At 43.5% G+C, this 27,843-nt stretch overlaps 2 protein-coding genes across 2 annotated transcripts in view; one reads left to right on the top strand and one right to left on the bottom strand.

Annotated features, from left to right (window-relative positions):
• LOC310789523 (nephrocystin-1-like) overlaps positions 1-11,635 on the bottom strand; it is a gene marked incomplete at its 5' end in the record, with an annotated part of 62,579 nt that extends 50,944 nt beyond the window's left edge. Inside the window, 4 exons of the mRNA XM_083651159.1 lie at positions 1,673-1,806; positions 2,535-2,595; positions 2,680-2,744; positions 11,330-11,635. Coding sequence (XP_083507285.1) covers positions 1,673-1,806; positions 2,535-2,595; positions 2,680-2,744; positions 11,330-11,635 — 566 coding nt within the window. The remainder of the gene's footprint in view (positions 1-1,672; positions 1,807-2,534; positions 2,596-2,679; positions 2,745-11,329) is intronic.
• Positions 1-27,843, top strand: part of LOC310789558 (NLR family CARD domain-containing protein 3-like) — a 708,349-nt gene that overhangs the window by 453,733 nt on the left and 226,773 nt on the right. The gene's annotated exons all lie outside the window — the stretch shown is intronic.

The raw sequence follows: 27,843 nt of genomic DNA, 5'->3' as shown, positions 1-27,843 counted from the left end.
AGACAGCGCAAAATAGATTAGTCAGACTCATTTTACAATTGAATCCCAGGACTCACCTACTACAGTCTCATTTCGACAGCCTCAAGTGGCTCAGAGTAGATGAGAGAGTAACACAAATCAAACTCGGCATGGTCCACTGCAGGATAGTCAACAATGTTGTCCCAAAATACCTCAGAAATTACTTCACCAAGGTCAGTGATGTACATGGTCACGGCACTAGAGGGAGCCCTACAGATTTGGTCCCAGTAAAATGCAAAAGATGCATTGGCCAGAATTCATTTCTATACTCAGCGGCAGTAGCCTGGAACAGTCTCCCAGCTGAGATTAAGACAATCAGCCCCTATCCTTCTTTCAAAGTAAAAGTCAAGAATTGGATCAGGAGAAGCAGAACCTGGATTTAATGGTAGCCAGAGTGTTTGAGGTGGGGGCGACCTCTTGTCGGCCAGCCAGTAACTGAGCCGGTGTCTCAATCGATCCTGTATTTTATTAGATTTTATTTTATTTATTTTACTTGATTATATTTTATTGTACGTATTTTATTAGGATTTGTTGGGTATATTTTTAATTGTACTAATTGTCTTTTATTTTATTTTATGCTTATTTTTATTGATTATTCACTGTGCCCTACTTCCCCATATTATCCTCCCCCCTGCGTGGCAGGCACACCCACGCGTTACCCGCAGACTCTGACAAGTGCTTGATGCACTCATACTGTTATACACTTACACACATCCAGGCATACACACAACAGTGCACATTTTATCACAGTCATCTTAAGGACCGCAATGGAAATAAGCTGTTAGCTTTATTGCGTTTTTTATCCTTTTGATAATGGTGGGCCTGTGTATGTATATATGTATATACTGTTTGTTCATTATCAATAAAGAACTCAATCAATCAATCAAAAAACCACGGTAATACTTAAAGCATATTTGAACATTTGAAGACAAACTGTTACGTTACGTTTCTGCTAACATATTCACCTTATGTAGCCACGCCCATTTAACCCGGTTGTGTGGTCGTGTGACGACTTCCGGCAAAAAGAAAAAAGAAAAAGGCGGACTGCTCCAATATCATCTAACTCTGAATTAACTAATAATTTAGCCAATTGTATGTAACATACCAAATAAAAGCAAACGGCAATGTCTAAGAATGCAATGCCATGTAACTGGCTCGTGAATTCTCGCATTCCAGGGAATTACGTTAACGTCTGCAGGTCTTATAGACGTAAGTGGCTCGAGCTGCGCTCGGATGAGAGAAAACCATCTGAAGCTTTCTTTGTTGGAGTCCAGGTATGTTTTACAAGAAAGTGCTCGTCATTGTCGATGATAACGTTATCTGACCTGGCTAAGAGTGGATACTCGCTTGCTTGCTGTGTACCGAGCTCAAAGTAGTAGGCTACGTTCTTTGTTTTACCCCCTGCACTGTCCGCTACAAGAACAACTCTCTTATTTGACGTTCTTTTATATTTTGCGCCGTGACCACCGAAGTGTTAACACGACCCGGAAGAATTTGGCCCACCCCCGCGTCTGAACATAAGGTGAATACAACACACTTTTTTTGTTGCATGTTTTGCAAACTAATAATAACATATTTTGTCAAGAATATGGTTATGGCAGAAATAGCCTGAAATATGGTGATATTATTTCAGGGCCATATGGCCCACCCCTACCGTGCAGCAGCGCTGGGTCCTGGAGGTGAAAGCTCCAGAGAGAGGCTGTGGAGATGCTCCATGAGGCCCTGCAGTCGTCTCTCCTCCTCCTGCTTCCTCTGCTCGTAGTTCCCCACCGGAGCCGGCTCATCGGCCTGACGACAACACAGACAGCAGGTTATTGTTTCAGTTTAGGTTAAGAGTCAGCTTTGATCAGACACAACACAATATAGTAGGGTTACATCAAACTGTCTGGAAAAGACCAAAGAAAACAGGTCATATTAGTTGTTTGTCATTTTTGTGATGCAGAACTTGAGGCTCATTCTACTGCTGAACTCTTTACAGCTTATTTAGGCTTCAAGGAGAACTTCTGGGCGTCCTGGTGGCTCACCTCGTAGAACGCGCACCACAAAGGCTGTTCTTCACGTGTCCGACCCGGGTTCAAATCCAACCCGTGGTCGTTTGCCACATGTCATCCTCTCTCTCTCCCCACCTTTCCTGTCTGCCTACTGTCCTATCTGATCAAGACAAAATACCCCCCAAAATAATCTTAGAAAAAAGGAGAACAACACTGATTTGTTTTGCACATGATCTAACACATATCCCAAAACTGTAAACAATTTGCAGGCGTTCATTTAGTTTGACAGTTATTGAGAGTTGATTTGCATTCATTTAGTTTGACAGTTATTGAGAGTTGATTTGAATTCATTTAGTTTGACAGTTATTGAGAGTTGATTTGAATTCATTTAGTTTGACAGTTATTCAGAGTTGATTTTAATTCAGTTTTCAAATATGTTTGAGATCATGTGCAAATAAATCAGCGTTTTTTTCTCCGGTGACGTCCTTTAAGTGTAATCTAAAAGTATGACAGTATGGCACTAACCTTGGTCAGCTTCTTCAGTGTTCCCATCATCTTCTGAGCCGAGGTCTGCAATTCTCGACACCTGTTTGTTAAGTGGACACATTGTCTGTCTGTCTGTCTGTCTGTCTGTCTGTCTGTCTGTCTGTCTGTCTGTCTGTCTGTTTACCTGTGAAACGCCTCTTCAGTGGCTCCACACCGACTCTTCTGCACATCCTGCAGCAGACTGTCAACCTGGGTTAGAGAAACAGTCCAGAGCAGAGGTGGCCATTCGAGTCAAATGACTAGTACACACAGTTTAAAGACAAGCTGAAATGGGTCTTTGTGACGTATTCCCACTGAAACAGGCTAGAGAGGCGGGACATAGCCTGTGGAGGAGTTTGATTTGACCATTGGAAAGTGGGAGGGACTGGAGTTGACGTTGGCCCATCCTGGTGCTTGAATGCTGCGTAGGGCTTGTTCTGCCCTCAAATCGAGTGGGATCCACATTATGGATCCCACTCGATTTGGGGCAGAACAAGCCGGCACCGCTCCGCACCGCAAAATTATGTATTTTACCGGACAAATCTGAAAGCTACCGGTCACGTTTCAATAAGTCTGTGTACAAACACAATATCATGTAAATACAGCGCTGTGGAGTGGCTCACTGCGCGAGCCTCGGAGCAGAGGACCGGGAGGGTGCCTCCGGGCGGATCGCTGTTTCCAAGCCAAGGCAGAGTGCTGCTTGCTGGCTTGGAGCATCCAACCAGCCACAGTAAGAGCCGCGGTAAATAACAATATTCCTGGAATGCGAGTGTAACAAGGCAGTTACATGTCCTTTGCATTCTACATTAAATGAAGATATTACTGTTAATTTTATGTTGTATGTTACTGTACATACTTATTGGCCAAGTATTAACAATTATGGGCTGGAAAAGTCTGCCCAGGTGGGCTAAATTACTGGCTTCCGTAGGAGGACTATCATATCTTCGGATCTGCAATCGGACGTCTGAGACAGGAGAGTGTTTTGAACAGCCTTTCCCCTTTATTGCCTATTGGAACGCTATGTGCACGAGTATATTAAATATAATATACAGAGTACAGTAGTAGGGTCACTTCTGGGGCTAGGTTTCTGGTGACTCGGGACTCGACTTTGATGATTCTAGTCTTGAGAAAATATCTTGGTTGTGTAAATGACTTTGATTCAAAGTGATTTGATTTGTTCCCGCAGACGATTGAATTTAAATTCTGTTTTCTGAATTTGTATATGGAATGATTGAATTTGTTGAAGTTGAAACCAATTTGATAACAAAAACATAACACTTGTGTTTTGATCCTTTTTTTTAACGTTTAAAAGTCTAAGAAATTGAGTTTTCTTTCATATTGTAACGTATCGGGTAATTACGTGTATTGGGGTGTTTCCGTGCTTGGCTAGGAACTGATATGTGTGGGTGTGTTCCTAGGGGGAAGGGGATATATGTGACCAGCGGCCGGGGCGGAGGCCAGTCAGGCCAGGGTGGGCGAGCTGACCGGGTGGTTTAGAGCTAGCAGCGAAGCTAGCTGCTAGGAGCGTGTATTGTGAAGACAAGAATAAAAAGCCTGTACCAACTTCAAGTCTCCAGTTCCTTGGACGAATACCCACTTCGTTACATTGGTGCCAGACAGTAAAGCGGTAACGCCTCTGATTCGGCCGAGAGGGGAGAGGGTGAGAAGGAACGGCAAAAGAGACGGGTGGTGCGGCTTTTTGGCTCTAGAAACTAGCGCTAGTAAGTTAGCTACCAGGGGTGCTAACTGCTAGCTGCTAGCTGCTAAAACCACGTGCGATGGTGCGCGGAGAATCAAGTATCTCCGGAGAATGGCCATCGGTGAACGGGAGGAAAAGAGAGCTGACGGCGGGGATCAGCTCGATGCTGGCGGGCATGGAGGCCCGTGTGTTGAGAGAGGTCGGACGGCTGGTGCAAGAGACTCCTGCCTGGGCAGTAGAGGTGATGCGGGCGCTGCGAGAAGTCATGCAGCGGGTGGACTTGATGAGCGCGGAGGTAATGCAGCGGGGAGAGCGGCCGGAAGAGCCATGGAAGAGACTGTGTTGGACCTGCAGAGAGCCGGGCCACGTGGCGAGGTGGTGCCGATGCGGTTCCGGGAGACGGACCGGGTATGCGGGACAACGACATGGACAGCAGGGAGCCTGCTGGGCATGTAGCGCGATCGGACATCTAGCCAGAGAGTGTCCAGAGGCTGTCGGAGATCGGGGGACAGCGGGAGAAGAGAGACGTGCAGGCGGCAGACAGGTGAGACTCTGCTGGACTTGCCAGTCACCGGAGCACTTGGCCAGGGACTGCACTGAGAGTGTGGAGGCCGGAGGTGAGACGCAGGCTGGGAAGAGCGTGAACAGCCAGAGGGAAGAGAGGGACATCGTCTGCAGCGTTGTTACAGTCGGGAGAGCGACGCTCGTGTCTCCGAGTGAGCGAGAGGGGTTACCGCCGGGGGAACCGGCCCAGCCTAACCGCTATACACCCCCTAACGTTGCACTGCGGAGAGCCGAGGGGAAGATCGACGCCGGTGGTGTTCGCTCTGCTGTCCTCAACCCTGGAGGAGGGGGACGGAAAAACGAGCGGAGAGCCGAGGGGAAGATCGACGCCGGTGGTGTTCGCTCTGCTGTCCTCAACCCTGGAGGAGGGGGACGGAAAAACGAGCGAGTGCGAGGCCGGGAGGACGACGCCAGGGTCAGCTGGAGAGTCGACGGGCGCGAGTGGAGACCGGAGGACGAGGATGTCGATCCGGTGCTCGTTCGTGCATTTGCTACTGGAACAAACAAAAAGGGGGGACCGAAAAGAGTGCTTCAGGGGAATTGGTGAAGCTGGGAAAAGGGGGGATGGAAATGGGGTTTAAAAGGGACTAAATGTGGGAAATGTGGGTTGAATTTAAATGTGTGAAAAAGAAGGGAAATAATGAAAACTAGACATTATGGAGTGCCTAATGGGAAACTAGACATTATGGGAGTACCTAATGGAAAACTAGACATTACGGAGTACCTGATGCAAACTGGACATTATGACGGGGGTGCTGAAAAGAAAAGACTGTTTGTTGGGGAATTAGAATTTGATGTGGTGATGGGAAAAAATATTGTGTTGGGTGTGTTTTGGTACAGGGGGATGTGTGTGGGTTGTGCATGTCGCGTGGAAGCGACATTAAATTTGTGTGGGGGATGTGTAACGTATCGGGTAATTACGTGTATTGGGGTGTTTCCGTGCTTGGCTAGGAACTGATATGTGTGGGTGTGTTCCTAGGGGGAAGGGGATATATGTGACCAGCGGCCGGGGCGGAGGCCAGTCAGGCCAGGGTGGGCGAGCTGACCGGGTGGTTTAGAGCTAGCAGCGAAGCTAGCTGCTAGGAGCGTGTATTGTGAAGACAAGAATAAAAAGCCTGTACCAACTTCAAGTCTCCAGTTCCTTGGACGAATACCCACTTCGTTACAATATATTGAATTGAATGATACTGGGCTGTTGAATTGCTCTGACTTGACTTGCTGTTCTATCTGGATACGTGTGTGCATAGTACCTCTCCTATCTGGTACGCGTGATGACAGGATCTACTACACAAACTTTGTTTCAGTTCAGCCGCCTGTAACGTTACATGGTACCTTTCATTTCCTGGTGTCGACAGAACATCACAGTGAAATACAGAAGCGTGGTACAAAGGAACTCACACACAGCACAGCTCGTAGATCAAGACTCAAGCGACTGCATTCAGCCTAGCCTGGTAACCAGCCCCAATGAAAGTGCTGAATGAAGAGTAGGTGCTGCTGACAACTGTGATTCATATGGAGCTGGATACCAGGCTACATTCAACCTAGCCTCAACGAGAGACTCATCAGTCATTCTGATGAGTCTCGCGTTGAGGCTACATTCAACCATAGTTTACTAACAAACCTGTCGTTTGATGTCGTCCGTGTCTCTCTGGACAAGTTGCAAAGGTCCTTTTCGTTTTGGAGGCATTTGCACAAAGATAAACAGTCCACATGTGCAGCTCTGCAGACGCTGCTACTCCATCTGACAGCACTAGCTAGCGTTAGCAAACATGCAGACGTCCTGCCATTGGTCGCTGGCCAACCGTCTTCTTCTTCTTCTTCCTCTTCTTCCTCTTCTTCCCCTTCTTCCCCTTCTTCTCCTTCTTCTCCTTCTTCTCCTTCTTCTCCTTCTTCTCCTTCTTCTCCTTCTTCTTCTTCTTCTTCTTCTTCTTCTCCGTTTTATGGCGGTTGGCATTCTTAATTGTTGCATTACCGCCACCTACTGTATTGTAACAGCTTCACACTTTATGGTCATTTAGTTGCATGGTTGCAAGTCCACCCTTTTCTCCCCGAGAAGAGCCTGGTGACGCGAGGTTATGTCCACCCAAGTGGCAACTTCGTTGGATTACGCCTTTCTGTCAGAGATAGATAGATAGATAGATAGATAGATAGATAGATAGATAGATAGATAGATAGATAGATAGATAGATAGATATATGGATAGATAGATATATGGATAGATAGATAGATAGATAGATAGATAGATAGATAGATAGATAGATAGATAGATAGATAGATAAGATAAGATGGATAGATAGATAGATAGATAGATAGATAGATAGATAGATAGATAGATAGATAGATAGATAGATAGATAAGATAGATAGATAGATAGATAGATCGATCGATGAATAGATAGATAGATAGATAGATCGATCGATGAATAGATAGATAGATAGATAGATCGATTGATCGATCGATGAATAGATAGATAGATAGATCGATCGATCGATGAATAGATAGATAGATAGATATATGGATGGATAGATATATGAATGGATGGATGGATGGATGGATGGATGGAAGAGGTCCTATATATATATATTTATAAAACGGCTCTCTCAAATCAAGCAATCTGATTGGTTCACAGCCATCGTATAAATCCCGTAACCCACTCCAATAACCCATGGCCACGCAACTCATAACCCATGGCCACGCAACTCTCTTACTAAAAGGCTTTGGTTACAATGACAATGTAGAAAAAACAAATGGCGGAGACAGCTGTCAGATCCTTGTGAATCGATCTTCGCTTATAACTTTACTAATACTTCGCAGAAAATTATGTTTTGTACAAGAATAGATGCGGGCTAATGTCTTCTTTGCAAAAGAAAGGCTGTTAACCCCGCATTTAACCCCGTAACGTTAGTTGGTGTCGGGCTTTCCAGAAAGCTCTCAGCTTCTCAGCAAGCGCTGAGAATGCAGCGCTGCGCTCGAGCTGCGTGTTGGGCTTTCCAGAAAGCTCTCAGCTTCTCAGCAAGCGCCAGGATTGGCCAATGTCAACTTCAGTCTCAGAACGATCCAATCAAATCACCCGCACGTTCTTGCGGTCCCGCCTTACAGTAGTGTTTCAACTGACTCTACCAGAATGCCATGGCAGTCGGACTTATAGTATTACTATTATTATTATATTATCATACTTGGAAACCGTTTTATAAAAGCAGTATAGCACTCGAGCTGCGTGTGTTGTGGCATTCAAATTATAATTATTATATATATATATATATATATATATATATGTATATATATAATAATTATAATTTGACTTATGTTTTAGAAAGGGAGCATTCCATGCACCCAATTTCATTTCTAAAGCCTGGGAAAAGAGAAAAAATATGCTGTATATTTGATTTGAGTTCTATAATGTGTACGTTTGTGTATATGTATCCAGTGTGGATATGTTTATATATACACACACACACAGTGTGTGTGTGTGTGTGTGTATATATATGCATACATACTGGATGTTTGTGTCAAATTGTTTACACACCATGCAAGATTGTTGTCTTTAGTGTCTTATAAGCCCATGCGGGCTGAGCACCCTGTGTGCATGACACTTGAATAAAAATATCTATCTATCTATCTATCTATCTATCTATCTATCTATCTATCTATCTATCTATAGGCTATCTATCTATATATATATATATATATATATATATATATATATATATATATATATATATATCTATATATATAGACTGTGTGTGTGTGTGTGTGTGTGTGTGTGTGTGTGTGTGTGTGTGTGTGTGTGGGTGTGTGTGTGTGCGTGTATATAACAGGTAATACTGATAGAGCCTTGTATATTACAAGGTAATACAGATACAGCCTTGTATATAACAGGTAATACTGATAGAGCCTTGTATATAACAGGTAATACTGATACAGCCTTGTATATAACAGGTAATACTGATAGCAGCCTTGTATATAACAGGTAATACTGATACCAGCCTTGTATATAACAGGTAATACTGATACAGCCTTGTATATAACAGGTAATACTGATAGCAGCCTTGTATATAACAGGTAATACTGATACCAGCCTTGTATATAACAGGTAATACTGATACAGCCTTGTATATAACAGGTAATACTGATACAGACTTGTATATAACAGGTAATACTGATACAGCCTTGTAATATAACAGGTAATACTGATACAGCCTTGTATATAACAGGTAATACTGATACAGCCTTGTATATAACAGGTAATACTGATACCAGCCTTGTATATAACAGGTAATACTGATAGAGCCTTATAACAGGTAATACTCATACAGCCTTGTATATAACAGGTAATACTGATACAGCCTTGTATATAACAGGTAATACTGATACAGCCTTGTATATAACAGGTAATACTGATACAGCCTTGTATATAACAGGTAATACTGATACAGCCTTGTATATAACAGGTAATACTGATACCAGCCTTGTATATAACAGGTAATACTGATACAGCCTTGTATATAACAGGTAATACTGATACAGCCTTGTATATAACAGGTAATACTGACACTGCCACATCTTCCAGAAGATGTGGAAATGGTTTGCCTCATCAGACCCACAGTTTCTCCAGCATGTATGGTTTACTGGTGACATATGGTTTAATTTTAGGTGTAATAAAAAACCTTATAAGGTTCTTCCAACTAAATTCATGCCACTGCAAGGAGCAGGAAGTAGAAAAGACTGTTTCACACATATTCTCCCATTCACGTTCAGTTATTGTATGGTTTAGTTATTTTTCCCATCTTTTTTTTTATATCATTTGTAGTATTTCCCCCTTCCCATTAGAATTCCCTGGTACAATTTTGAGACTATTGATTTAGAATTACTTTTGTATGCCATTACCATTAATTGTATTAGACCACTGGGTTCCCGAGTTATTTCCCCAATCTTAATTTCTTTCAATAAATAGTGTCGTGCCTGCAAGTATCCAAACAAATCTTCCTTCTCCAAGTCCTATTTTTTACTTAGTGTTTGAAAGCTCTCTAATGTATCTCCATCCATTATATTACAATAGGCAGTAATACCTCTATCAGCCCAGGATTTGAATCTGGAACTCATGCTGTTTGGCTTACAATCTGTCTTTTATGACATCAAACCAAGTACACAGAGTAGGCTAAACAATGTAAAGGGACTCAGATAATTCTGATGAGATAATGTGAGCTTATAATCTCCACTCATTGCTTGTATTGGGATCCCCCTGCATTCAGTCTCAATCTCTTTCCATCTTGCCACATACTTATCATCACACCAAAGAGCTATGTTTTTTAATTGGGCAGAGGAAATATAATAGTTTTGAAGGCTAAATGGCAAATATAGTTTGTTGTCTCACTGGATTAGTCTTTAATTTGATTTGAGAAATAAGCTCATCCAATGAAAATAAATGCTATGAAGTTGATTATTTTAAACTGGATGAAGGATTTTTATTTATTTTTAGGGTAAGTCAATCTGCTTTCAAAGTTATTTTCTTTGTCACTTTTCATTTTGAGTTTGAATGAGACTAAAAGTCTTGGAAATATAGCAATAGTTTTGTAAATAGTTAGTTTGTAGCCTACATAGTTAGTTTGCGAATAGTTTTGATAATTATAGTCTTGTAAACATTGGCCTGTCACCTGAGTGAAAGTTCCTATTTACAGTTTTGGTGACCCAAAACAGAATGGTGACACCTACTGGAACAATTTAGTGTCCCCAATTACACTTTACTCTGGAAATGGCTTCTACTCCCTGCTTCAAATCATTCTTTATAAATTCGACTATAATGCAACTTAATCCCCATCCCCGAACCGACAACCTCTGGCGACCTACCGCCAAAGTTGCCCCCTACCAGCCCACCCTAATGTAGCAGCAAAAATCGGGCCTGACCACTAGTACGAAGCGGTTGTGTCTCTCTGTCTTGTTTAAGGGTCCCATCAGGTCGACTGTGATCCTCTCCATAGGAGCGCAGACTCACACAGTGCCCATAGCAGCTTGGGGGGTTTGCTTAGGGCGAGCTTTTGCCGCACAACTGGTGCAGGTGTGGCACCACAAGTTGACATCGTCCTAATCATGTTGTACCAAAAATACCTGGTTTTAAGGTGTGCCAGGGTCTCTCCACCCCGAAGTGGCCACCCACAGGGCCGTCATGCATCTGTTCCATCACGGAGGGGCGGTAGGCACGAGGCAGTAGTATCTGTGGGTAGAACACCTTGCCTTCAGTGCAGTAAAATCTTCTCATTACGACTCCATCTTTCTGGTAGAGCCTTTTCCATTGTGCCCAGTTGGTTTTGGTGGCAGGGCTGCAGGGGGTTATATCGGCCCATGGGGGGCGCTCCCTCCCTTCCTCCATCCACTTCTTCACAGGCGCTATGTCTGGGTCAGTCTCTTGAGCGTTGTTCAACTGCTCTAGTGTCCAGCCACAGAAGAGGTTAGTGTGAGATGGCTCACTCACCATGTGGACGCTTGGATGTGACAGAGCTCAGTCACAGCTGTCGTCGCTTGATGTGCTCAGTACCCTTATGAGAGGAAACTCCGGCTTAGCAGCTGTCCTGCTCATGTAGTGACTGTCGGCCACCACTACCCCCACTGGATGAAGCTCTGTCTCACTTGAACTTTCAGCCAGATCGCACTGCACTCCCTGATGTTGAGGCGGCTCACCGAGGTTAGGCTCTGGCACGGTGCAAGGACACAACTTCCGGCAGGGCCTCCTCCAGAGTGCGTCCGCATTCTGATGGTGCCTCCCTGGACGATGGATCACCTTGAAGTCGTACTCTGCCAGTTTCTCAAGCCAGCGGGCAAGCTGGCCCTCCGGCTCCCGCATCCGGGTCAGCCAGCGCAGGCTGCTGTGGTCGGTCTGGATGGTGAATGCTCTCCCTAGCAGGTACTGTCTGAAGGGAGGGAGGTGAACTCCACCGCTGCCAGAAGCTCTCGTCGGGTGGTGCAGTAGTTTTGTTCAGTAGGTGACAATATCCTGCTTCCATAGGCTAGAAGCCTCTCCTCCCCCCTTTGCACTTGGGAGAGGACTGCTCCGATTCCCCAGTCACTGGCGTCAGTGTCGAGGAATAACTCGCCACTGTCGAGGGGACAGCCTAGCACAGGTGCTGCTGTCAGCCGACTCTTGTTTAGTCCCTCGAATGCCTCAGAGCGCAAAACACATTTTACAGCCTACGGCCACACACACACACGCACGCACGCACGCACGCACGCACGCACACACACACACACACACACACACACACACACACACACACACACACACACAGTCACACACACACACACACACACACACACACACACACACACACACACACACACACACACACACACACACACACACAGAGTCCTAACAGCTGTAAAATGTGTTTTTTCAAATCTCAACACGAGTGAATTTTACACCTGTTTGGGTTAGCCACTAGTTAGGCATGATAGTAGGCAGGACAAACCCACCGCTCTAACCACGCTGTAATGTAATCACTATGGGAGATTTCTGCATTCTGGGCTCATTTCAATCTAGTATTAAACATACTTTCGGGTCATGTTTAAATAAAAACACGGCTTGTATCGATAAATATGCACCATCACTACTACAAAATGAAAAAATAATTTTGAAAAAGGCCGAAATAATAAATTAAATCAAGCTCTGTTTAGAGGAGCAAATGCAGCGTTTCAGCCCGCTGGAATAAAAACGGCACGACAAAAAATCGTCACTCCTCGCCTTTAAGAGTGGATTCCACACTGGAATTTTTGATTTGTCCTTTGGTCTGTCACTTAAATTATAGCCAACCCCTGTGTACACGTCATGGTGAATGGTTCCTTTTGATTTGTTTAGGTTATACCAACGAAAATCGCGTCATTTCCCTTCATTCGCCTCGCCACTAACTTCAAATTTGAGGAACCAGAGAGGTAAAGACATGAAATTGTCCGCCAACTTGTTCTCTTGAACGCTGTGGAGTCAGTTTTCGTTTTTCGTTTAGTTTTTTTTTGTTATTCGTGTCAAAATGTGCAGTGCGCCGTGTAAAAACCACCCCCTGTTTTTCTGCTTTGTCTTGGTAATTAGCTCACGCGCTAGCAGCTTAGCTGCTGTAGGCTGCGGTGCAAACAACGTCCTCTCCTCCCTCCCTCTCTCTCTCTCTCTCTCTCTCTCTCCCTCTCTCTCTCTCTCTGCACGTCCACGATTGTAATTTGCAGTGTTTCTCAGCGTGAGGTCCGGGGACCAACAGTGGTCCTTGAGATGTTTCCAGGATTCTCTCTCAGCCAAATATAGATGGAATTCTGAACAAAATTGTATCAATAAAAATATTCTCAGATTTGCATCTGAGAGACAAAATCTCAAAATATATTCAACCTTATTATATTTTATTGTTTCTTTATTATTGTATTTATTTAATTTTGTATTTCCTATTTCTATTAGAGACCCAAGGAGAACAGGCCGACAAGATGAGCTGCAGCAAACTTGGAAAAACGGGTGGTAGTATGGAGTTCAGGGAATGTGACAAGCTGGGTGTAGGCTTTGAGTGCACTGTTGACAGAGCAGAGAAGTTGGATCATAACTTGTTAACCAACAATGTAATGTTTGAGATAGAGAAGTATGTAAAAGTGATGGTTGTGCCAAACAATAAGTATAGCTTAGTTAACATTCTGCTATACAACTTCAGCTTTGACACTCAGGGACATGGTGAAGGTTATCGTAGCCTACTTGAAAGGAATATTAGGAAATATTTGCATCGGGCTCACAAGGACCACAAGAAGATGCATGGTAGTGACAGGGAGATGTTTGGCAGGGCAGTATTTAAGCTTCCAAAAGCACACGGTGTAGCAGGTCAGTCAGGTACTAGTGTTACATCATCAGGCCCATCTCCCCAGGTAAGTACTAGTCTCACACCATCAGACGCAGCGTCTGTCCAGGTAAGTAGTCTCATGTCATCAGACCCACCATCTCGCCAGATAAGTACAGACAGTACCAGCACTGATGATGCTGCTCATTGTGTTAGGGATGTCACTGAGATTGTAGGAGATCTGAATAGAGAGATAGCAGATACAAACAGGCTCCAGATAGAGTTTGATCTTAATTGTATTAAGAAGGACAGGTTAGATAGAGAAAAGAAAGCCACAAACTCAAAACTGTATGAGGCTGAAATTAAAATTAGAAGCCTACAGTCCAAGTTGGCTAAGTGTAGTGAGAGACTCTCTCAGCAGCAGCCAAGGAACTTTTATAAGAAGCTGAAGCGGAAGGAGAATAAGTTGCAGAAAGTGCAGCGAGACAAAGAAGAACTGAGACGGAGGGAAAAAGGCATAGTAAATGCAATAGTGCAGGCAGCAAGCAGGATTCAAGACCTTCGTGAGGATATGGAAAAAATGAAAGCAGAGAAGAGAAAGGAGTCTCTCAGTTGTGGTTACTATAAAAGGAAGGCAGAACAGAGCCGTCATACAGTTACTGATTTACTGGAGCAGGTACAAGTTTTAAACAAGGAGGTAGACTTTTGGAAGGGTGAGCATCTTGCTGCAAGTGAAGAATTAGACAGGCTTGTAGCCCAGAGTCGTATCGGCACCTTCGAACATGGTAAGTACACTGATGCCGTTAGGGAAGTGTACATGGATTTAGTGACAAGTGAAGGGGTAAGTGCCAATAAAGCCACAGAGGTGGTCAGAATCGTACTAGAGAAGCTGGCTGGTATCGAGGTAGGGAAGTTGCCAGGTACCACCTTTTGTAAATATATGATCACGGAGGCAAGACAAGTGGCAATGCAACATGTGCAGGAGACCATTCTTAGAGAAAATAACATGACACTGACACTGTGTACTGATGCCACGACTAAACACGGGCATAAATATGGCACTGCAGGCGTATTTTTGCCGGATGGCAGTAGGCTACATTTAGGCGTAAGAGAGCAGGCATCCGGCACTGCCCAGTGCACATTTGAAACAGTAAGGGAGATGATTCAGGATATTGTCAGCAGTGGTGGGGGACAGGTGAATGTTGAGTACTGTGAGAAACAAGTCTTCTCCAAGATCAAGAATTTAATGAGTGATAGAGCCAACACACAGAAGAAGTTTAATGAAATTCTGAAAGACTATAGAGCCAATATTCTGCCAGATATCATAGAGGGTTTTGATGAGTGTAGTGAGGAACAGAGGGCAAGTCTCTGTGTAGTTAATGAATTATTTTGTGGCTTGCATCTTATTGACAATTTAGCACATCAGGCAAACAACACTCTGTGTAAATGGGAAAATCTTGTGTTTGGCACTGATAAGGTAGGTAGCTGCAGCAAGCAGGGCACACAGACAGCCAGTAATGTGGGTGGAGATGAGGGCGAGGATGAAGACGATAGTGAACATGTGGTTAGACATCAGAGCGGTACTCTTAGACTACTCAGAACTGTGTGTAAACTTGTGCAGGAACGTGGATGTGAAAAGAGTGGCAAGCCGGTTCACTTCAGAACATTTCTTATGGAGAAGAATGGATCTGACAGTGTTCCCCTTGCCACGATGAAGGGCAATAGGGCAAATGTCACATTCCACAATGCTGCTGGTTTATACTACATCAGTAATGACCTTAGTGCATTCACAGCTGCCAACAGGGCAGAGAACAGGCTTGTTCATGCTGTGAATGAGGACCTTGGTGTTCCTCAGTTTCTTGCAGGTTGTAGGGCATTAGGTCTGATTGACAAATTGGTAATCCATCCTCTGTGGGTTGCTCTTTCTGAGAGAGAGAATGTACTTGCCATGAATGACAGGTATCAGGAGTTAGTTAAGAAGCTTGAGGAGTGGCAGGCAGATGGCCACTCATTTGTGACAGGGGAGGTGAAGCTGTTTGAGGATATAGATGTATCAGATAGCGCTGTGCTTCAGTGTTTAGTACAGAACACCACTGCAGAGTTTGATGCTCTAACTGTGCAAGCAGTAGAGATCCTTCTTGCCAGCCTTGTCAGGGTATGCAGGTGCATGTTAGCTGACCATCTGCAGCACGGCCGTTACTCTTCTGTAACCCAGGATCTCCAGGCACAGGTAGCAGGTGCACCAAAAACGAATGCCAGCTCAGAGCGTGATTTTGGCATGCTTGATAGGCTGCTTAGGGAGAAGACTAGGGCAGATACAATTACATTGGAGGGAATTATGCTTTTTAAGCAGAACAGGTCCTGGGATTGGTTGTCACATTTAGATAGTGATAGGAAAGCACAGGTAATGTCTGTAGCCAGACGATCTGTGAAAGAGCAAAGAGCCACATTTTCTGAGAGAGCCCAGGCTATCAGAGAAGAGAGAGTTAGGGTGCTGCTAGAGACTAGGAAGAAACGGCTAGAGAGAGATGTTAAGGGTGTTGTAGAGAAGCAAAAACTCACAGTTGAGATGTGTAAATATGGGGGCTTGTGGACAACAGTTGAAGAGGTAGATGACCAGCTGCAGGCTTTTGATGAGAGGATGCAACTGCAAGCTGTATCAGCTCAGTTGAGATTCAGGCGTGTTGTCCTGGGAGTGAAGAATGTGAATGGAATTTTAAATGTGACTAAGGACAGGAAGCCATTACCCTTGGACACTCTGGTCAGTAATCTGAAGAGTGTATTGCATGAGGAGACACCAGTAGAAGAAGACAGTGAAGAAGAGAGAGAATATGGTTGTGCTCCCTCAGATGTAGTTACTCAGGCTAAGGAAGGGTTTCTTCACCTGGCAGAGAAGCAGCAGGAGCGGGTTCGGGATGTAGGAAGGAAAAGAGGAGGGCTTCCACAGGTTGCGGTCCCAAAAATCAGTGCAGCAGAGCAGCTTGTGGGAAAGTTAGTCAGACACAAAGTTGTAGAAGATGGCACCACAGCGTGGTATAGGGCCACAGTGATAGACAGCATAGAACTGAATGATAGTCAGTTATTTACCATGCAATATGATGAGGATGAGCAGATCAGACAGTGGGATGTATGGAGAGATTTCCAGGAGGGGAATGTAGTGATAGTCTGTGTCAGTGCTGCAGACATGGTAGGTAGGCGTGTAAAGCACATGCTCATAGATGAGCAAGGGAAAGAGCAATGGGAGGAAGGTATTGTAGTTGCTGATGTCACAGGTAATTCGCTCTTAATTGAATATACATTTGAGGAAGGACGTCTTTATGAATGCCCCCTCTTAGATGACTACGTTTGTCATAAACTTAGATTCGTAGTATAGATCTCCAGTGTTGGTGTAGTAGATGTATGAACTGCTGAGCGGGCCATTTCAAGCCAGCAGTATCAGATGCACTCTGATGATCTTGTAAAACATAGACTGTGGTTAGTGAATAGTGAATTGACCTAATTTTATTGTTGTCTATAGAGTCATCGAGGAGGGTCTATATGGTATTGGTGGTATTTTTAAGAATACCATACGGAACCGATGGCACTGAGAATACCCTTAACGGTGCCAGTGGGGCTAGTCACAGCCTTAGTCATTGGGTATTGCCGTATGGTACTGGTGGTGTAGTTATTAAGAATGTCATATGGAACCGACCTGCGATGGCTAGGCTAATTCTAGGACTTAGACTTAGCTGCCAAACTTAGTTCCACCTCTGCTGTGGTCAACAGTCTGTATATAACTGTATATAGTTTGTTAAAAACAAAAAAACAAAAAAAAAAAAAAGTTCCCCAAAATGTTCTTTCAGAGCTTTGATTCTGACGTTTTTTTCTATTTTCCAGGTTGATCCAGAGATCCCAGATGTTCAAAGATGTTTTTCTGTCTGTGTATGTTTGTATTGTTTGTTTTTTTGCCAGTCTCAAGGCATACAGTGGCCTTTGATTTATCTTTTTTATTTTTTATTGATTGAGGACGAATAGCCACTACAGTTATGGCCTTGCATCTATTTTCAGGGAAAGCCTTCCCAGGTGGTTCCGGGAGTGTACAACCTTCCCATGACCTTGCCCAGATAATAACCCATTGATTTGTTGTTGATTAGCCATATACTTGTGTTTTCCCTTGTTTTCCAGTAGGTGGCGCTATGCCGAATGGCACAACATTCGACACTGGTTTGAAGTCGATCCAACAAATGGTGTCCCAACTCCACTTGTGACTCCAAAGGCTCAATATGAAGAACAAGCCAGCACACAAGATGTCCTTTTTCTCATTTAATTTACCTCAGTCCGGGGTACAGACACTACACTGATGAAGGCCTAGCACCGAAACTTGTTTGTGCTGTACCCCGGACTGAGGTAAATTAAATGAGAAAAAATACATCTTGTGTGCTGGCTTGTTCTTCGTATTGATTGTGTGCTTGTGCCTTGCACCGGACCCGTTTCACTTTCCGAGTGTGCTCGTTTTTCCACTTTTTAGACTCCACAGGCTCCACACACCTGGCCAGCATCAGCGTTCAACCACCTGCTACTCATCTCCACCAATCACCACTGGCCTACAAATACTGCCTCGGCCTGTCAGTCCTTGCTGGAACATTTTGCCATTCACAGGTTTGTAACCCAGCCAGTTGAGCATCGTAAAGAATTTATCTAAACTCAGTAGCACCTTTTTGTGAATATTCCTGACTGCCTGTTTTGCCTGCCAACCTGATCCATTTTTCCCTGTGTGTTCCCAGGATCCTCTGCCTGCCCGCCTGTTCCCCCACTGAGCGCACGGAGTGCCCCACCACGATCAATTAATAAAACCACTGTTGATTTTTTACACTTGTATGTACTTATTTGTCAAATCAAAATGTAATATAATAATGTAATGTAAAAACAAAGTATGTCCTCCAAAGTGGGGGGGTGGTGGATGGGTTAATAAAAAAAAAAAACTTGATTTTTTACACTTACCTGGATCAATTAATAAAACCACTGTTGATTTTTTTACACTTACCTGGTTGTCAGTCTGCTTTTGTGTTTTCCTGCTTGAAGCCTGACAAATGGTTCTTGAGATGAACCACTATTTGTGTTTGCCAGTAGGTGGCGCTATGCCGACTTGCACGAAATTCAGCAGTGCACTCCATCGGGCCCCCTTAAGTGCACTCCTTGAGTTTGAAGTCAATCGGACAAGCGGTTCTCGAGATAAACAGCTTTTTGTGTTTGCCAATAGGTGGTGCTATGCTCAATCTGTGTGTGTTTGGGGGTGTGGTGGTTCAGGGACTGCAACCTGCTATGGCCTCCCCAGATAATAACCCACTGCTATGCACATTTTTAGCCCAATCCGACCTGGGGTGTGGGCATGAAGTGGTTTCCAGGTGGTTTCCAGGACTTTCCAGGTGGTTTCCAGGATTTTCCAGGTGGTTCAAGTACTGAACAACCTGACCATGACCTTGCCCAGATAATAACCAACAGCCATGCAAATTTTCAGCCCAATCGGAGCTGGGGTGTGGGCGTGAGGGGTTTTCCAAGACCTTCCAGGCATGAATTACATTTGACGTGAGGCCCACTTTTTCAGGCGTTTGGCAATGTAATGAGTGATGAATCCTAATTTCCCCTTAAAATTTGATTTAAAACAAAAAAATGCACGATTTTGGCCAGGACACTTTTGATTTGTTGTTTATTGGCCACATACTAGTAAATATAACAAGATAGGTGCATCATAAACTGTTACAAATATGTTTTTCAGAAAAACACACAAACGGGTTTGTCCTCCCTAATGATAGAGGGACTACTGATGTACATGACTGCAGTGAATTTTCCCCAACGCATTAAAATTTGAATTTCTGAACAATATTTCAAAATGGGCTCATTTTACTGTTTGGACTCTGCGCCGTAGGCTGTAAAATGTGTTTTTCTCCCCCAAATATCAACAAGAATGAATTTTACATGTATTTGATTTAGAGTGCAGTTTGCATGGGTATTTATTCAATCTGTGTGACATCACTTCAATTTGTGTATTTTATCGATTTTTAATGACAGCTTTTATTCTGAAAAGTCCTGACCGGAAGTCAGAAATTCCTGCTAGCAGGCGGGAACGAGAGCGACACCGACACCGGAGGTCACAGCAAGCGGGAACCAGCAGGCACGAGAGGCCGAGGGCAGCAGCCGACAGGCCAGGCACTTGTCGGAGTCGGACTCGGGGAGTGAGACTGGAGCTAACAGCGAGGAGGAGGCAGCAGCAAGCGGGGGGAAGTTGCATCGCGGCCCCGGCAGACGCACCTGGAGGAGGAGAGCGACCGGCGGGGCAACAACAGCGTGAGCGAGGCCGAGGAGGAGGAGGGCAACAAGGCGGGTCTGGCAGGCGAAGGGGATCATGGAAGGCTAGACAAGCAGCAGGAGCAGCCGGGGGAGAGATCTTATCAACTCAAAAGAGTGAAGAATGAACTCAGGACGACTATGAATCAGAAACAACTGTCTGCGCTCTCCCTGATGGCTATTGAGTCCCAACTAGTCATGGGAATAGACTTTGAGGATTTAATGAACAATTTCGCAAGCACAAAGTCAAGAAAGAAGATCTTCTAAAGGTAAGGCTGATATTTATTTATAATAATTTGTTGGCATGGTTATTTATCATTATTTCTGAGCAGAAATGTGATGCTGGCTGCAGGCTGCTGTCATTCTTTGAAGTGGTTGCGCAGTTTGCAGGCTTGTGTTGGTCTGTGTTGTTGCATGCTGCATTCAGCACTATAGCTGGCAGGGCAGCACCCTCTGCTGTTTTGTATTGGAATTGCAGTCTCAATAAAAAAAAAATATTACAATGTGTTTTATATGTTTTATACTGCGATATTTAAGGGTTATGAGCAAAGCAAAGAGGGTGGAGATGTTATTTTTGATGTTTGGTTTATAAGGCCTAAAAAAAAATAAAGTTCGGTTCCGGTTGCCGACCGACCCTGTCAATTTACGTGCGACCCAATTTATTTTATGAGCATGTTGATTTGACGGTGGCGCTATGGCTGGCTCACACTACAGGATTTTAGTGTGAGCTGTTTGCAGATCCAATCTTAAACCTCCCGATCTGCTCACAGCCTCATCGGGGCCGTCCCGATCATATCAAACATGTTTGATATTTAGGACTGAAAATCTGCGCGAATACATCATTCTGCTGCTGCGCCAGACTCCCGTCATTATCGTTAATTGACGCGGCTCATTTGATGCGCTGCACTGCAGCACGCATCAGATAGGCTACCAAATACCAACAGCACAGAACCATGAGGATTTGGGGGAAAATGTCACTAATTTATATCACAATGAATGACCAATGAATAAAAAGTTGTTATATCGTAGTTTTGAGCCCCTGCCAGTCAGAGGCTGTCCTGTCTATCGAGCAGTGTGGGGGGGGAAAGGCATGCTGCAGTCTATCCAAACTTTTGCCGATCTCATGACATGCAGCAGGGGAATATATTTTGGTACCCATGTGTTTGTGTTCTCACTTGTACAGACAATAGACTCGCGTTGTTTACACGCATGCTAACTACCGTGAGATTCATTTGTTTGGCGAGACGGGCATGAAAATGAGGAAACGAGAGAGAGAGGTGAGGTGGGGGCGGAGCGCTTTGGTCACTGCTGGAACCCCAAAAACGAGTATGGCCGGGCGTCAAGGTGATTATCCTGCCGATAATCTTAATAATATCCTGTAGTGCATGGTGCGCCACATTTACAAATCTTGTAGTGTGTGCATGTTTGAGATTCTAGGGGAGATAAACGATAATGACGGGAGGCTTGCACAGCAGCAGGATGATGTAGGCTATTCACGCAGATTTTCAGTCCTAAATATCAAACATGTTTGATATGAAAGCATTCATATTGACTTAAATATTTTGTTCATATAAAAACGTGTGTAGAGCACAGTGGTAGTCGAGTACATGTAAACTATGTTATGAAAAAAAGTATCCATCGCTGCTGTAATTTTAAGGAAAATAAAAAAATATATATATTTCCTATCTATCCCTTGCTGCCACTGGGAAAAAAATAAAAAAAATAAAAAAATAAAATAAAATAAATTCCCTACCGACCCATCACCGAACTGACAACCAACAGGAACCAAACTTATTTTTTTTTTAGGCCTAATAATAAGATAATAAAATATAATAATAAGCTCAGTGATTGATTGATTGAAAAGTTTATTTCTATAGGGACAGATACATAAACATAGAGCATTCACAGGAAACAGTCTTTGTTATATATCCTGACATTTATAGCCTAAGCTAGTTTACAATGTTTGTCCCTAGATGTTATAAGGCAAATATAAAAACAGCGTACAGAATACAGACTATAGAATACAGCTGTTAGGTTACACAAAATATAAAACATAAAACAAATATACATCTGTTATGTTTCTGCCTGTCTGTTGTAGTGTAACACGACCTAAAGGGAGAGAAGGTGGTGACATGAAAGTGAATGAGAAAAGGAGAAAATACTATCAGAATCAGAATCAGAATCACTTTTATTGCCACAGTATGCAAGTTACATATGAGGAATTTGTCTTAGTGTCTGTATGCAGCGTAGTGGTCACATCAATATACAGAGATAAGAAGTAGGAAGATAACTAAAGACAATCACAAAGTTGCAAGTGTAATCAAATCGTAGTATCGCAATTTTTAATGTCACGATTTTTTGAATCAATCTTTTATTCCAGAATTGATAATCGCGTAATTTTTTTCTGTTTGTTTATGTATGAAATGTTACCACTTTCATCCAGCACATTATAGAGCGCTTCCCTCTGCTCCATGGCTCATACAGCCAATCATGTACCTATTTAGTACAAGTGACACGGAAACAGCCAATCATTTAACAGACAAACTCCGACCCGCCCCCACTCACACAGCTAATCATATCCCTTGACAATGGTGGAATTGCTAGTGACGCGATGGTTCAACACAGTCTCTTAGAAAATTGTATAATACCAACGATATGGACCAACGTTGCTATTTTACAATTTCGGCTCGAAAAATGTAAAATAGTAACGTTCTGAGTGGTTAGGGTGAGGATTAGAGTAGGGGGAGGGGTTAGAAACAGAAAATCTCCGTAAAACACGCCCAAACCACGCCCACCGCTGTAGACGCATACGTTCCCATTTTACAATTTCTTAGCCGACATCGTAAAATACCAACGTATGTCCACAAACGTTGCTATTTTACAATTTTTTTGGAGATCGGGTTGGATGGTTTGATCCAGAGCTGAGAGTCCCGACATCTCCTGGATAAGCAGCACTGTCGAGTTGCAGCAAAATAGACAGTTTGTGTTGTACTCTGAAAGGGTTTCCCCCCCTTGAATCAAATTGTACATTATCAGCTTTATTTTAACATGCAAAAGTAGCGCGAGACCCATTCCTGGCTAATGAGTCTCACATTTTGGTGCTCCGCTGACGCCACTCATTTTATCTCACCCGGCGTTACAAATAATTCGATGTGGGTGAGTTTCAATTTGTGTTAACGTAACGTGTTAACATGTGTTCTATTAATAAGAGCCCGGGAAGTTAACGTTAATGTTAAGACACCAATTTCACAAATACGGGCGTCTGCAACGTTACTTTACGGAATGGCATCCGCAGCTCAATTCACTTCTGTGAGCAGAGACAAAGTTGAAGTGTTGGAAAGGTTTTACTTGTACTTTGGGGACAGGAATAACTCATTGTGTCATCTATTGAGCACACAGCTTATGACTTTATGTCTTCTGCTTGGGCGAAGTCTTGATGGGTATATAAAACGTATATAAAACTGCCTACCGCATTTTCAGCGAGGCAAGGCTTTTTCTCGTCCAACAAACAGCGGTCCCCAGCGCGGTCGCCCTCCAGCCCTACATAAGCCTATGACATAATGTAGTTAAGCAAGTCAAAGCAAAACCCAGGCTTTTCCACACCTCTGAATCAACTAACATTAACCCTACAACCCTGAAATACACGTTACCAAACGTTTTTTTTAGAAGGCTGGCAACGCTAGGCTGTCATCAAAGTAAAATGTCACCATGTCTGTAAATTACTGCTTGCAGTTGCACTCAGAGCATGTATGTGTGTGTGTGACAAATTAGACCTACCTGTGTGCCTTGAAAATAAGGTGGTTCAAAATAAAGTGGCTAAATGCAACCTTTTTCTTCTCATGTTTTTTATTAAGGGTAATTAAAATGATCAATAATTATCGATATCGACTGATATGAAAGATGTTATATCAATATACTTTTTAACTATATCACCCAGCCCTACTCATGATATAATATACTAGGGATGCACAGATTGCGATTTTGTTGGCCGATTCCGATTTCTGATTTTTGAATAGTCTGACTTGCCGATACCGATTTTTGCCGATTCCGATTTTTTTTCTAAAAACAATAATTGACAGCTTACACAAACATTTTTGTAACTTAGCTTTAATAGAATTCTTGATTTCAAGTAATAATTCTGAGGTAGGACCATCTCATTAAAACACATCTCAAAATAAAAGTACTCCAGGTTACTGGACAGAGCTTTTCTTTTTTTGTGCAAATAATACAATGAATATAATAAATCTAGTAGGCCTACACAGCTATCAGTGCATTCACTTTTCCAAAATAAAACAGGTGCAACAGAACATCAAAATGTTCTCCATGGAGCCCAGCCATCTGTAATATAAATTAAAATAAATACAATATAGCCTACATTTTGTTTAGACTACAAATGCACCATTACAGGTCCTTAGCCTTCTTTGCTCTCTCCCTATTTTTTTTTTAACATGGTCCAACTTTCTTCTTTCTTTTACAAAGCTCCAACAAAAAAAATTAAGTGCAGTATTTATTTTTGTATTTAGCAAAATCCAAATGAAACGTGCAACTATAAACTATAACAAGGCACTTTTAACAGGCATAATACTGCCTAAGGCTGGCCAGCAGCTGCTCTGCATCAGCATTCTCCTGCATTATCTCCTCATGTACTGAAAGCAGCAGACTTGGCATTTTGGCTGCAGGCCCAGGTGTCGTGGATGGTTCTGCAACAGCTTCCACCTCGTCTTCCTCCTCCTCCTCAGGTGCGTGGTCTCCTGGTCTGCGCTCCTCAGCCTCCAGCATAGTCAGAATCCGCTCTTTCACTTGATCCTTAACTTCTGCGGAGAAGTAGCGACTCCTGTACCTGTTGCATAAACAGACAAGAAGGATAATTCAAATGTATCTATTAGCCTAGAGTAGATAGATATTATTGTCTTCATTTATTATTTGACAAGTATAGTAGTAATAGGCTTTTTTTGTATGTGGCAATATGAATAATATGATAGATATTATACAGTAGTGTAAGCTATTAACTTGGCTGGGGTCCAGGAAAGTGGCCACAGTGTACAGTGGCTCCTCTTCAATGTTGCTGAACCTTGTCTGGACTGCCTCCAACAACGTGGCTTTTGTAGTCCCCACTCCACGGTCAGTGTCTGCTTCTCTCTCCAAAAGCCGTTTCAGCGCGGTGATTTCTGGAATCACGTCTGCCGCTGTTGCTGTGGATTTGCTGATTTGTTTTGTGAGTTCCTCAAACGGTGCGAGGAGCGTCACCACGTTCTCTATCAGCCCCCCCACTGATACGCGTTGAGTGTGGCTGGCAGCTCGTGCTCTGCACCGTACGCCCCGAGAGCCCGTCTCTGCTCAATGAGTGACTCCAGCATGTAGTACGTGCTGTTCCATCTGGTAGGAATATCCTGCTGCAGTCGTTTCCTCTCCTGGATGTCGTGGAGTCGGGAATAGGCGAGTGGCGAGTGTTTAAAGTGGCCGACAATCTTCCTTGTATTTGCCAGCACGTCTTTGATGCTGCGTTGAGACAGCAGACCCTCATTCACCGCCAGTTGAAGCGTATGTGCCATGCAGGGCAAACTCGCCAGGTTGCCATCTACCATTGTTTTCGCCATATTTCTAGCGTTGTCACGCAGCACCACATGAACCCTGGTTTTATCGATATTCCACCGTTGCAACATCGCGTCCAACTGCACGCTTTGTATCGTCTTCACGGACGGTGAAAAATGTCCACACCGACGAAGACATGCTGTCGCATGAGCGTAGTGGCTGCAACTCATCCGTCGGGTGCGCGCACGTCACGTCAAAATCGGCTCACAGAATCGGCATTTTAGAGTGACCGGCGCAGATCACCGATCGAGGCCGATCACGTGAAAATCGGCCTTTTCCGGTCACGTGCCGATCGATCGGTGCATCCCTATAATATACAGTCTCTAGAAGTGTATGATTCAACTTTTCCCATGTTCTAGTGTAAAAAAGCAAACAAACTGAAAAAGGAAAAGAAAACAAGAAACAAAAATCGCAATAAATCGTAATATCGAATTGCAATAATCGTAGAATCGCAATACTTAAGAATCGCAATATATATCGAATCGGCACCCAAGTATCGTGATAGTATCCAATCGGGAGATAAGTGAATCGGCACAGCCCTAAAATATATACAATATGTATTGTGGTGAAGTGTTCTGTGGATAATAAATATGAATTTACGTTGAATTTACATGATATTTACAGACTGAGTTAAATATATGTTAAATAGGCAGTGGATTTACATGAATTTACAGTCGGAGTTAAATAAGAGTTTACATTGAATGTACATGAAATTTACAGGCTAAGTTAAATAGGCATTCAATGTGCAGGGAATTTACATGAATTTACAGTCCCAGTTAAACAGGCATTAAATTAGATATGAGTTCCAGTTTTATGGGGGGGGGGGGTTCAGTTGAGTTTAGGAGGAGGTAGTGAGTTTGTGTGTGTGTGTGTGTGTGTGTGTGTGTGTGTGTGTGTGTGTGTGTGCGTGGGGGGGGGGGGGGGGGGTTGTTAGTGAGGTCCTTGGCGGAAGGGGTTTCCGGGCCTTGTTGGTGAGGCTGATGGCGGTTGGGAAGAAGCTGGTCTTGTGGCGGGTGGTTCTGGTCTTGGCAGACCTCAGTCTCTTGCCGTGGGGGAGTGTCTTAAAGAGTTGGTGGCCAGGGTGGGAGGGGTCAGCCATGATCTTGCGAGACCGCTTCAGTGTCCTGGCTGCATGCAGGTCCTGGAGGGATGGCAGGTTGCATCCGATTATCTTCTCATCGCAGCGGATGATGCGTTGAAGTCTGTTAGTGTCTTTGAGAGTGGCAGCAGCATACCAGACAGTGATGGAGGAGGTGAGGATGGACTCAACGATGGAGGTGTAGAAGTGCACCATCGTGGCCTTTGGCACTTTGAATTTCTTCAGCTGCTGCACAAAGTACATCCTCTGCTGTGCCTTCTTGGTGAGAGCTCTGATGTTCAGCTCCCATTTCAGGTCCTGGCTGATGATGGTCCCCAGGAAGTGGAAGGACTCCACAGTGTTGACTGGGGAGTCACCCAGGGTGATGGGGGAAGGTGGGGCTTTGTACACAACAGTATAATCCTAATGTTAATTTAAAATGAGATATTCCTCTAAAGATGAGATGAGATGAGATGAGATATACTTTATTGTAATAAATACATGTTCTAGTGTACATAACATACACCAGTACACTGTAGTGTACATAACATACACCAGTACACTGTAGTGTACATAACATACACCAGTACACTGTAGTGTACATAACATACACCAGTACACTGTAGTGTACATAACACTGTAGTGTACATAACACTGTAGTGTACATAACACTGTAGTGTACATAACATACACCAGTACACTGTAGTGTACATAACACTGTAGTGTACATAACACTGTAGTGTACATAACATACACCAGTACACTGTAGTGTACATAACACTGTAGTGTACATAACACTGTAGTGTACATAACACTGTAGTGTACATAACATACACCAGTACACTGTAGTGTACATAACACTGTAGTGTACATAACACTGTAGTGTACATAACATACACCAGTACACTGTAGTGTACATAACACTGTAGTGTACATAACACTGTAGTGTACATAACACTGTAGTGTACATAACATACACCAGTACACTGTAGTGTACATAACACTGTAGTGTACATAACACTGTAGTGTACATAACACTGTAGTGTACATAACACTGTAGTGTACATAACACTGTAGTGTACATAACATACACCAGTACACTGTAGTGTACATAACACTGTAGTGTACATAACACTGTAGTGTACATAACACTGTAGTGTACATAACACTGTAGTGTACATAACATACACCAGTACACTGTAGTGTACATAACACTGTAGTGTACATAACACTGTAGTGTACATAACACTGTAGTGTACA

Source organism: Poromitra crassiceps (genome assembly GCF_964638095.1).
Source record: "Poromitra crassiceps genome assembly, chromosome: 14".
NCBI lineage: Eukaryota > Metazoa > Chordata > Actinopteri > Beryciformes > Melamphaidae > Poromitra > Poromitra crassiceps.
This window is presented reverse-complemented; position numbering and strand designations above follow the sequence as displayed.